This window comes from Leucoraja erinacea, unplaced genomic scaffold, assembly GCF_028641065.1.
Source record: "Leucoraja erinacea ecotype New England unplaced genomic scaffold, Leri_hhj_1 Leri_1015S, whole genome shotgun sequence".
Lineage (NCBI taxonomy): Eukaryota > Metazoa > Chordata > Chondrichthyes > Rajiformes > Rajidae > Leucoraja > Leucoraja erinaceus.
The window spans coordinates 28,016-39,622 of record NW_026575248.1 but is presented as its reverse complement, the minus strand read 5'-3'; the positions used below and the strand labels follow the sequence as shown (position 1 = coordinate 39,622).

The 11,607-nt window shown below is 42.6% G+C and overlaps 1 protein-coding gene across 1 annotated transcript; it reads right to left on the bottom strand.

Moving 5' to 3' along the window:
- Nucleotides 1-8,357: 8,357 nt before the first annotated feature.
- On the bottom strand, nucleotides 8,358-10,825 carry LOC129715105 (insertion element IS630 uncharacterized 39 kDa protein-like). Its single transcript, XM_055664971.1, has 2 exons — nucleotides 10,257-10,825; nucleotides 8,358-10,138 (listed from the first exon to the last, which is right to left on the bottom strand). The coding sequence occupies exons 1-2, from the start codon at nucleotides 10,335-10,337 to the stop codon at nucleotides 9,566-9,568; spliced, it is 654 nt and encodes a 217-aa protein (XP_055520946.1). The 5' UTR covers nucleotides 10,338-10,825; the 3' UTR covers nucleotides 8,358-9,565.
- Between the last annotated feature and the right edge of the window lie 782 nt (nucleotides 10,826-11,607).

The window sequence follows — 11,607 nt, the reverse complement described above, 5'->3', positions numbered from 1 at the left end:
GGGCCACCAAACTCAAGTGCAGTTTCCTACCACTGCAAGCAAGGCGCAAGACCACCAAACTCGTGGTGTTTCATGCCACTTCAAGCAGGGTGCAAGGCCACCAAATTCAAGTGCAGTTTCCTACCACTTCAGCCATGATCATATTGAATGGCGGTGCAGGCTCGAAGGGCCGAATGGCCTACTCCTGCACCTAATTTCTATGTTTCTATGTTTCTATGTAAGCATGGTGCAAGGCCACCAAATGCAATTGCAGTATCCAACCACTTCAAGTAGGGTGCAGGGCCACCAAACTCAAGTGCAGTTTCCTACCACTGCAAGCAAGGCGCAAGACCATCAAACTCGTGCAGTTTCATGCCACTTCAAGCAGGGTGCAAGGCCACCAAATTCAAGTGCATTTTCATGCCACCAAGCAGGGTGTAAGGCCACCAAACTCAAGTGCATTTTCATACCACTTCAAGCAGGGTGCAAGGCAACCAAATTCAAGTGCAGTTTCATACCATTTCAAGCAGGGTGCAAGTCCACCAAATTCAAGTGCAGTTTCATGCCATATCAAGCACGGTGCAAGGCCACCAAATTCAAGTGGTTTCATGCCACTTCAAGCAGGGTGCAATGCCACCAAAACCAAGTGCAGTTGAATGCCACCAAGCAGGTTGAAGGCCACCAAATTCAATGCAGTTTCATGCCACTTCAAGCAGGGTGCAAGGTCACGGGAGGGGGCTTGGCCTTTATGTCATGATTGAGAGGAGAGCGATTCTCAATAGTTTTAAAACACTAATAACACTTTTATTTTTCATTTCATCAGGTGCAGAATCCGCTGCACCTGATGAGTGGAGGGGGACTGAGTAAGATGGCGAAAAACACACAGCCGCAAGTGGTAGCGTTTTATCTAAAATCAATATACAGGAAGTTGTCGAGTTCAGACTTTTAATCATTTGCCATTCCAAACCAACCACCACCAACCATTTGCTGTTCTTTATTTCAAGCCAACCACCACCAACCATTTGATGTTCTTTATTTCAAACCAACCATTTGCTATGCTTTATTTCAAACCAACCACCACCAACCATTTCCTGTGCTTTATTTCAAACCAACCACATTTTCATTTTCAAACCACATTAAGAGCACTCAAGGTCAGTAAAACCACACTTACAGATTAGTAGACATGTGTTCAGTGTTATTCACAGCTCAGACTGAGAGACGTGACCCTCTCGCTCCCCCATTTTGCAGAGACTGACTGAGGCACTCAACCTTCTGAGTTTTATAGTCCCTCCGGAAGAAGCATGGCCTTCAGGAGAGAGAATCTCAACATTTTTTAAACACTAATAACACTTTTATTTTTCATCGATGGGAAAAATTCTCTTCAACTGCAGTTGAGAAAATTCAAGTGGAATTAGTTTGCATTGGATCTAAGAAACAGCAAGATCAAAAACCATTGACAGGAATCGAACTGCTATGGTTGTATAGGGCATGGATCGGGTAATTAGAAGGGCATCTAACAGGTAATATAGTAATCATATGGGACTAAAATTAACATGTAGACTGGGCAAACAAATTGAGTTGTAGTAGGCAATAACCTTTTACCATTTATGGAAATACCTTGGATAAAGGGAGGACCAAGTAATTTTTTTGATATAAGCAAAGATATGCATGAAAGTAAAAGGAAAGAAGGAAGCTGCAAATGGATATGGATAGGTTATGGGGAAAGAGTGACACAGGAAAAAGAGAAGGGAGGGTATATTGCAATTGGAGAATTCCATGTTTGTAGCATTGGGTTGGAAGATTGTTAGAGTACTGGTAATAGAGTCATAGAATTATTTAGGATGGAAATGGGCCATTCAGCTCAACCCGTCCATACCGACCAAGGTGTCATCTAAATTACCCCCATTTGCCCACATCTGGCCCATACGTTTCTAAACGGTCTACGTCTAAACGTTTCCTATCCAAATGTCCTTTAAATGATGTTCTTCTTCTTCTTGCGTATGACGTGCACAGCCTAAAGTTGTAGGACAACTTGTTCTATTTCATCTTATTTGATTGTTCACGCTGGGTTGATTGTGTTTGTCGAAACAGAGTGGACCACATGAAGGTTGCAATCTTCCACCCTTAAATGGTGTTATTGTACTTGCAATCCAGCATGTATAAAACTACTTTGAAAGAACATTTCTTTTGTGCATAATGCAGCCTGGTACATCATTCTATTTCTGCTACAACCAAGGAACTGATTTTGGACTTTGGAAGGAGTAGGATGGGGACCCACAGTCCCGTTTATATCAACGGGTCAATGGTTGAAAGGGTCAAGAGCTTCAAATTCCTGGGCGTGCACATCTCTGAAGATCTTTCCTGGTTGGAGAAAACTGATGCAATTATCAAGAAAGCCCATCAGCGCCTCTACTTCCTGAGAAGATTACGGAGAGTCGGTTTGTCAAGGAGGACTCTCTCTAACTTCTACAGGTGCACAGTAGAGAGCATGCTGACCGGTTGCATCGTGGCTTGGTTCGGCAACTTGCGCGCCCTGGAGAGGAAGAGACTACAAAAAGTAGTAAACACTGCCCAGTCCATCATCGGCTCTGACCTTCCTTCCATCGAGGGGATTTATCGAAGTCGCTTCCTCAAAAAGGCTGGCAGTATCATCAAAGACCCACACCATCCTGGCCACACACTCATCTCCCTGCTACCTTCAGGTAGAAGGTACAGGAGCCTGAAGACTGCAACGACCAGGTTCAGGAATAGCTACTTCCTCACAGCCATTAGGCTATTAAACCTGGCTCGGACAAAACTCTGAACATTATAACCCATTATATGTTATTTGCACTTTATCAGTTTATTTATTCATGTGTTTTGTAGTCAATGCCTATTTTGTCTGGGTGCTGAAGCAAAACAAGAATTTCATTGTTCTATCAGGGACACATGACAATAAACGTGAACTTGAACTTGAACTACATGATAGCTATGTGATTTGTGCCGGCCTTTGGTCATTGTTTTGCAAAGAACAGACCTTTGAGAATCCTCCCCAACTTTAATTCAACAGCTAATCTTAAAAAAAAATGGTAACAGCCTATTTATTTCAATATCTGCCTCAAGCACACATTTACATCTGAAAGTGAAAATAAAAACAAGTTTAGGTGTAGTCTTTATGTCCACATGTTCTTGTGAGTTTATAATTTTAGTGCGTGTAATAATGTCAGTGCACCATGATGTAGTGATCTGCTCGGGTATAAAATTGGGGCTGCAGCTGCCCTGATTTCAAACTATCTCAATTACTTGTGGGTTTGAACATGACCCTTGGTGTTGTAGTCTCAGGCATACTGTTCACATGCAGTAATTCTGGGCCACAGCGTTGGGATGACATACCAGCCCATCCTGACCCAAGTATTGTATTGGAAGATGGATGTTACACATATGGACAGGTCCCATGAGGTGTTGTTTATTTTACACAGTGACCAACATTTGGTGTAATTCATTCTGCGAGATTCTGTTACCACAATGTGCTCTTTACATAGAAACGTAGAAACATAGAGAATAGGTGCTAGAGTAGGCCATTCGGCCCTTCAAGCCTGCACCACCATTCAATATGATCATGGCTGATCATCCAACTCAGTATCCTGTACCTGCCTTCTCTTCATACCCCTGATCCCTTTAGCCACAAGGGCCACATCTAACTCCCTCTTAAATATAGCCAATGAACTGGCCTCAACTATATTCTGTGGCAGGGAATTCCAGAGATTCACCACTCTCTGTGTGAAAAATGTTTTTCTCATCTCGGTCCTAAAAGATTTCCCCCTTATCCTTAAACTGTGACCCCTTGTTCTGGACTTCCCCAACATCGGGAACAATCTTCCTGCATCTAGCCTGTCCAACCCCATATTTGGAATTTTCGCTTTTATTTCACTTCAAGGATTTGGATGTTAATTATATTAAAATCTGTTTAGCAAATGTTGCCTAAAGGCTTCTCCAGATAACCTAAATTACAGCAAGTGTTGGAGATGCAACGATAATTATCCGAATTGTTATTTTTATGTTTTAGCCTTTCTCCTCCATACTACAATGAGAGCCAACTTCCAATTAAAAATCTGCACACAGGCTGATTCAGGATGACTGGCATATCAGCCATGACCTGGTAACTGGGGCCGACGGTTAGGATGATGTGGTATAAAGGATCTATTTCTGTACATTGAATCTAGTGTTTGAAATCTAGACTTCAAAGCTAATGAAGCTATGGAGATACAGAAACTGCAGATGCTGGAATCTTGAACTAAACACAAAGTGGTGGAGTAAAGGGCCTGTCCCACTTGGACAACCTAATCCATGAGTTTAGAAGACCCTAGACGAGTTGAAACAAATGTCAAGGTCGTGTTGACTCGCTGAAGTAAAAGACCTCCTATGACTTTGTCTACGACCTCCTACGACCCCCTCGACCTCAGTCTACCGCACCTAGCTACGAGTGGAAAATGATCACATGATAAAATGATGCCATGTTTGCATTTTTCCTTGGGCCAGTTACCGACCTACGACTACTATCACGACCTACTTTGACCTACATTACGATCTACCTACGAGTAAAAAGTATCAATTTTTTCCAAGCCAACCTTTTTTTTACTCGTGGACATTCTTTATCAGGCTGGAAAAAACAGCGCGACCTACTTGAGGCCACGAGTATGCGGAGACCACTCACGAGCATGAGGAAAAGTTACGAAGACCTCCTACGACCTCCTACGACATCGTGGCGACCATGCTGCGAGTATAAGTCAAGGGCAAACTTCACAGAGGTCGTCAATTAGGTCATAAAAGTTGGACAAGGGCTTGACTGGCTCAGGTATCATCTGCAGAGAGAATGGATAAGTGTCATTTCAAGCTGGAATCCTTCTTCAGTCTGAATGTGGTACTGTGAAGGCTGAAAAAACCTGAGAGTTGGACATGGCGATAGATGGATACATGTGAAAGGTGTTTGTTTTCAAGATGGGTGGAGTAAGCAAAAAAGGCTAGAGATGAATCCACAAAAGGGGGTCAGAGAAGGAGAGAAACTGATATATCTGGAAGGGAAGATGAGGGTGGGGAGATGGGAAAAAGGGGAAGAAATATGGGAGAAATATGTATGCACCGGGATGCAGGGGTGCAGGAATGGGAGAGAGGTTGGGGGTCTTGCTTAAAATGAGAGAATTCAGTGTTCCAACCATTGGGTGTAAGCTTCCCAAGAGGAATATGAGTTGCTGTTCCTCCAGTTTTCACGTGGCCTCACTCTGGCAATGGAGGACCCATAGAACACAAATGGCAAGCTTTGTCACTCCACACATCTGCCAATCAAAACCCCTCACCTATATCCACCCAACACTTAACCATATAACCATATAACCATATAACAATTACAGCACGGAAACAGGCCATCTCGGCCCTACAAGTCCATGCCGAACAATTTTTTTTCCCCTTAGTCCCACCTGCCTGCACTCGTACCATAACCCTCCATTCCCTTCTCATCCATATGCCTATCCAATTTATTTTTAAATGATACCAATGAACCTGCCTCCACCACTTCCACTGGGAGCTCATTCCACACCGCCACCACTCTCTGCGTAAAGAAGTTCCCCCTCATATTACCCCTAAACTTCTGTCCCTTAATTCTGAAGTCATGTCCTCTTAACAGGCGTTGTCCCATCCTCATCTTTCTTTGCCAGCCTTCACCCCCGACTATCTGTCTGCACTTGACCCATGGCCCTCCATATCCTTCCTTTCCATAGTTCTGTACAACGTCTTTCTAAAGTAGTGCTTATGCTACTACCATCAGCAGTTGTATCATCAATGAAGATAAGTGAGCCAGTACCTTCAGCAGCCATACATGCCCAGGCCATAACACCTCCACCGACATGTTTCAAAGATGAGGTGGCATGCTTTGGATCTTGGGCAATTCCTTCTCTCCTCCATACTTTGCTCTTGCCATTACTCTGATATGCTAATCTTCGTCTCATCTGTCTACAAGACATTTTTCCAGAACTGTGGTTGCTCTTTTAAGTACTGCTTTGCAAACTGTAACCTGGCCATTCCTATTTTTGTGGCTAACCAGTGGTTTGCATCTTGTAGCTTCTGTATTTCTGTTCATGAATTCTTCTGCGGACAGTGGTCATTGACAAATCCACACCTGACTCCTGAAGAGTGTTTCTGATCTGTCGGTGTTAGGGTTTTTTTTCTTTATTATAGGGAGAATTCTTCTGTCATCAGCTGTGGAGGTCTTCCTTGGCCTGCCAGTCCCTTTGCGATTAGTAAGCTCACCAACGCTCTCTTTCTTCTTAGTGATGTTCCAATCAGTTGATTTTCGTAAGCCTAAGGTTTTGCTGATGTCTTTAACAGTTTTATTCTTGTTTCACGGTCTCATAATGGCTTCTTTGACTTTCATTGGCTCAACTTTGGTTCTCAAATTGATAAACAACACTAAAAGTCTCCAAAGGTGATGGGAAGGCCTCCAACCTGGCAAACAGCCATTCACAATTACTCTCTGGTATCTCCCATTCAGCCACTGTTGAATCCATCTTGCTACTCCACTATTAATACCCAACAATTGAACCTTCTTAACCAACCTTCCATGTGGAACCTTGTCAAAGGCCTTACTGAAGTTCATATAGACAACATCCACCGCTTTACCCTCATCAATGTCCCTAGTAACCTCTTCAAAAAATTCAAGAAGATTATTCTTGAGGGAGTTAGATGTGGCCCTTGTGGCTAAGGGGATCAGGGGGTATGGAGAGAAGGCAGGTACGGGATACTGAGTTGGATGATCAGCCATGATCATATTGAATGGCGGTGCAGGCTCGAAGGGCCGAATGGCCTACTCCTGCACCTAATTTCTATGTTTCTATGTTTCTATTCAAACATGACCTTCCAGGCTCAAATCCATGTTGACTGTTCCTAATCAGACTCTGTTTATCCAGTGATTTTATATATTATCTCTAAGTATCCTTTCCATTAATTTGCCCACTACTGATGTCAAACTAACAGGTCTATAATTGCTAGGTTTACTCTTAGAACCCTTTTTAAACAATGGAATAACATGTGCAGTATGCCAATCCTCTGGCACCATTCCCGTTTCTAATGACTTCTCAAATATTTCTGCCATTGCCCCTTCTATTTCTACACTAACTTCCCTCAGTCCTAGGGAATACCCTGTCAGGACCTGGAGACTTATCCACTTATATATTTTTCTAAAGTGTCAGTACTTCCTCTTCTTTGATCCTCATAGTTTCCTTAGCTACCCTACTTGTTTCCCTTACCTCACATAATTCAATGTGAATGCCGAAGAAAAAAAAAATGTTCAATACCATCCCATCCCTTTTCGCTCTGCAGATAGCTGTCCACTCTGACTCTCTAATGGACTAATTTTATCCCTCGTTATCCTTTTTCTATTAATATAGCTGTAGAAACCCTTTGGATTTACTTTCACCTTACTTGCCAAAGCAACCTCATATCTTTTAGCTTTTCTAATTTCTTTCTTAAGATTCTTTTTACATTCTTTATACTCCTCAAGCACCTCATTTACTCCATGCTGCCTATAATTATTGTAGATCTCTCTCTTTTTCAGAACCAAGTGTTCCTCAAAAAATTCCAAAAGATTAGTCAAGTATGATTTCCCCTTCATAAATCCATGCTGACTTTACCTGTCAGAGTCTTGCATTAAAATAATGCATTTTAATCCAACGGTCTTTACTTGCTCCCTGCCATGCTCCTGCCTGCCTTGTATAATGAACATTCTGAAGCTAACCTGTATCAAATTCCACACCACAGCTTTGGATCCCACCTCCCCGCCAATCGAGATTAAACCATTCCAAGTATTAACAGCAAAACTACCCATCGGGATATTGGTCCCTTTTCAGTTCTGGTGGAACCCGTTCCTCCAGTACAGGTTACTTCTGCTCCAGATGAGATCCCAATGGTCCAAAAATTGGAATCCCAGCACTATCTCTTCAGCCACACACTCATCTGTCCTAAACTCCAATTCTTACCCTCAGTAATACGTGGCACTGAGCTAGCAGCCACAGGTCACTACCCACAATGGCCCTGCTTTTGAACCTTTTGCCTAACCCTCACATTCACTCCTGTAAGATAAAGAGAAGATGAATGTAATGTAAAAGCGGAGGAAGGGAAATAGATAGGGGGGGAGGGGGGTGGTTAGTGGGAGAAATGAATGTGCTTCCAGCTGGGGCACAGGATAGAGAGATAGGGAAATGGGGTGTGGTGGGTGTTGTAAAATTGGAGCTAACACTCATCCCCCATCCTTCCCCTCTCAGTTCCCCGTGCCTCTCCAAGATGCACATCCATTTATTCCACTATCCACTCAATTCCCCCGTCCCTTCCCCCAATACCCTTTCCTCAGGCTTCATATTTCACTTCTTTTATGTTATTTTATGGATTTTTTGTCTTTTCATATCTGCCCTTTGTCCACCCATCTGCCAATCACAACCCCCCCTCACCTGTGTTCCCCTCTCAGTTGCCAGCATTTATCCCACCACCACCTCTTTTCCAGCTTTCTCTCCCCACTACAAATAGTCTGAAGAAAGGTTCCAACTCGAAACATCTCTCATTCACATATTACAGAGAAACTGCCCGACCCGTTGAGTCCTTGAAGCACTTCTGATTTTTAACTAATTGGAGACAGTTGGTTTGTAAGTTTCAAGACTGCACCAACACTGGAGGTGTTGCAGAGAGTGTGGAATCACTCCTAAATATTCCACTGAGCAACGAATCAACCACCAGTTTAAACTTTTCTCCCACTCGCCGCCTCACCGACACAGTGTGACCATAGTGTATAACATGGATAGGGTGCACTGCTGCAACCTTCTAGAATCTTCCAGATCACTGGCATCTGCCACCTGTAGGGAAGAACAAAGGAGCCGGATGAAAAAGGATCCATTTCCAAGGTGTTCTCCAAGTTAAATGTAATCTTGCTTTGAAATAAACATGGCTGTTCCTTTATTGCATCAGGTGAAACAGCAGTGTTGTAATGTTATACTTACTGCAGTTTAAAAAACGTTACAGTTTTTGCCCGTTGCTTGAACACGTTTTGCAAAACTTTGCTCATTGTGTCAAAACTCTACACACAAGCAAATAAGACACAACACTGGGAAATAAACCATTCACATCCATGTCAAATTGAAACTCTGCTATCGAAACCTAAACTCTGCTATGAAAACCTAACAATCCTTTGTCAAAACGTCACTCTGATGCCAAAATGATACACACTTGCATCATATGAATACACTTTCAGATCAGCAGCAACACACTAGTCTACTTTATATAAAACACTGCAGTCTTTAATTTTCACTGTTTTTATTCAGTTCCACAGAAGGCACGTTTTCACAACAACCAAAAAATCAAATACTCAATACAGTACATTGCAGTACTGTACTTCACAGTATTGTAAATTCAGTTAGAGCAAAAATAAAACAAAAATAAAACCAAAAATACACTATACTGTAAACACAGAAAAACACGGCAATCATTTGTAGGTGGGCTTATGGATCCTGCCGTCTGTTGGGGTCTGGCCACAGGATCTCATCCACATCGCAAGCAATGTCTTCTCCCGCTAGGCATCGGGGAAATATCCCCTTGTGTGCCGAATCCATCCATGGATTGACCTCACCTCAATGTCTCCGCAGGCCTGTTCCATTGCCTGCAGAAGAGGCATGCGGGCATGTGGTTGGCGGTCATATACACGCCATCTCCAAGCCGAAAATAATTCTTCTATAGGGTTTAGAAATGGCGAGTAAGGGGGCAAGTATACCACTTCAAATTGATTATGGTTGGTGAACCAGGTCCGGACCAGAGCAGCCCGATGGAAACTGACATTATCCCAGACAACAACAAACCTGGGCTGCTCTGGTCTGTCCTGTACAGCTATATTATGAAGAGCATCTAGAAATGAGATGATATGTTGTGTATTGTATGGACCTAGTTTTGCATGATGGTACAGAAGCCCTCGAAGGCTTATGGCGGCACACAATGAGATATTTCCCCCGCGCTGCCCCGGGCCGTGCACAATTGCCCTTTGGCCAATTATATTACGACCCCGTTGTCTTGTTTTGCTAAGGTTGAATCCAGCCTCATCAATGTAAATAAATTCATGAGGCTGTGCAGCTCCATCCATGGCCAAGATTCTCTGTAACAAAAAATACATATTGTGGATGGCTATGTGGTACTGATACAATGGTACATATTCAGCTGTTACTGGATTACACCAATACTGTATTGTTAATGTAAAGGACTGTAACACTTACCTGTACATATTCACGTTGAAGTCCTTTGACCCTGACACTGTTCCTCTCAAATGGGACCCTGTACAGTTGCTTCTTGGTCATTTTGTGCTTTACCAAGATGCGTCTTATAGTGGTAATGCTTACTCGGTTTATGTTGTTGAATACGTGCCTATCTGCAAGTATTTGTTGCCGTAGCTGCTGGAGACAGATTGCATTGTTTGCTCTGACTAGGTCCACAATGGCAAGTTCCTGCTGTTGGGTGAACAGGCATTGGCGTCCACCCCAGAAGGTCTTCTAGTCGTTCTATAGCAAAATGCAACCACAAATTATTATTGGTTTGCTTCTTTTTTACAGTACTGTATATACTGTACTTTACTGTATATACCATACACTGTACTGAAACATCTCAATATACGTAATCACGGTATGTTTCACAAAACTACCACTTTCGTTCCAAAAGGAGGATTAGCCACCCTGCAATACAATACATGTGATACGGTAATGTGATATGGTACAGTACTGTAAATACTCTAGATACCATCTGAGTAGAGTAGAAAGTAGAGAGTTGAAGACATACCTGTTTTCCAGTCGGAATGTCCTTATTATGGATGAAACTGTGCAACGGCTTAGATTAGGGTGGAATCTCTGCCCAGCTTCCCTCATAGTCAGGCCAATGTTTATGACATGGTCCACCAAAGTTGCTCTTATGTCATCGGAAATAATGGCCCGTGCATGGCCTCTTCGACCACGTCCTCCTCTTCCTCTGCCTCTGCCTCTTGCTCTCCCTGCATCCATGCTTGCAAAGTTCTCAAAATGGCTTAACTGAGGCCTTTTTGTAGCTGGCTGATTGGTGTTCAGTGTTGTAAGTATGTATTTTCAGGTGTGTATCTTAGTGTTTTCAATTAGCCGATGTGTTTTGTATTTTGAATAGCTGTGTCTTCCCAATGGTACCCTGAGATTTCATTTTTGAACAAAGTGTCTTATGTATGAAATAGTGTGTAGTGTGCAGGAGCAAGTGTGTTGCAGAAAGGAGCAAGTGTGTTGCAGAATTGCAACTAAAGTGCAAAGCAGCACTTTTGTTTAAGGTATGGTTACATGTGTTTAAGGTATAGTAACAAAAACTTAAAGTTGTGTTACTTTGGTCTAAGCATGGGTCTATAGTGTTCAAGCAATGAGCAAAAACTGTAATTCTTTGTTTGCCATTTGCTAGCACGTTTCAGAATATTGTCTAGATTTTGTTGCAGGCAGACAAAGGCTGATTCATTTGCAAAGTAATGAAGAATGTAATTAAAACAAAAAATCTTCATGTGCTGGAATTCAGACATAAAAACAGAAAATACTGGTAAAACTCAGCATCAGTGGAAAGAAAAAA

Excerpts from the sequence above, each read along its gene's own strand:
- LOC129715105 (XM_055664971.1), bottom strand. The coding sequence starts at position 10,337 with ATGACCAAGAAGCAACTGTACAGGGTCCCATTTGAGAGGAACAGTGTC. Across the intron at positions 10,139-10,256 it reads TTCAACGTGAATATGTACAG|AGAATCTTGGCCATGGATGG; the intron begins GTAAGTGTTACA and ends TTTTTGTTACAG.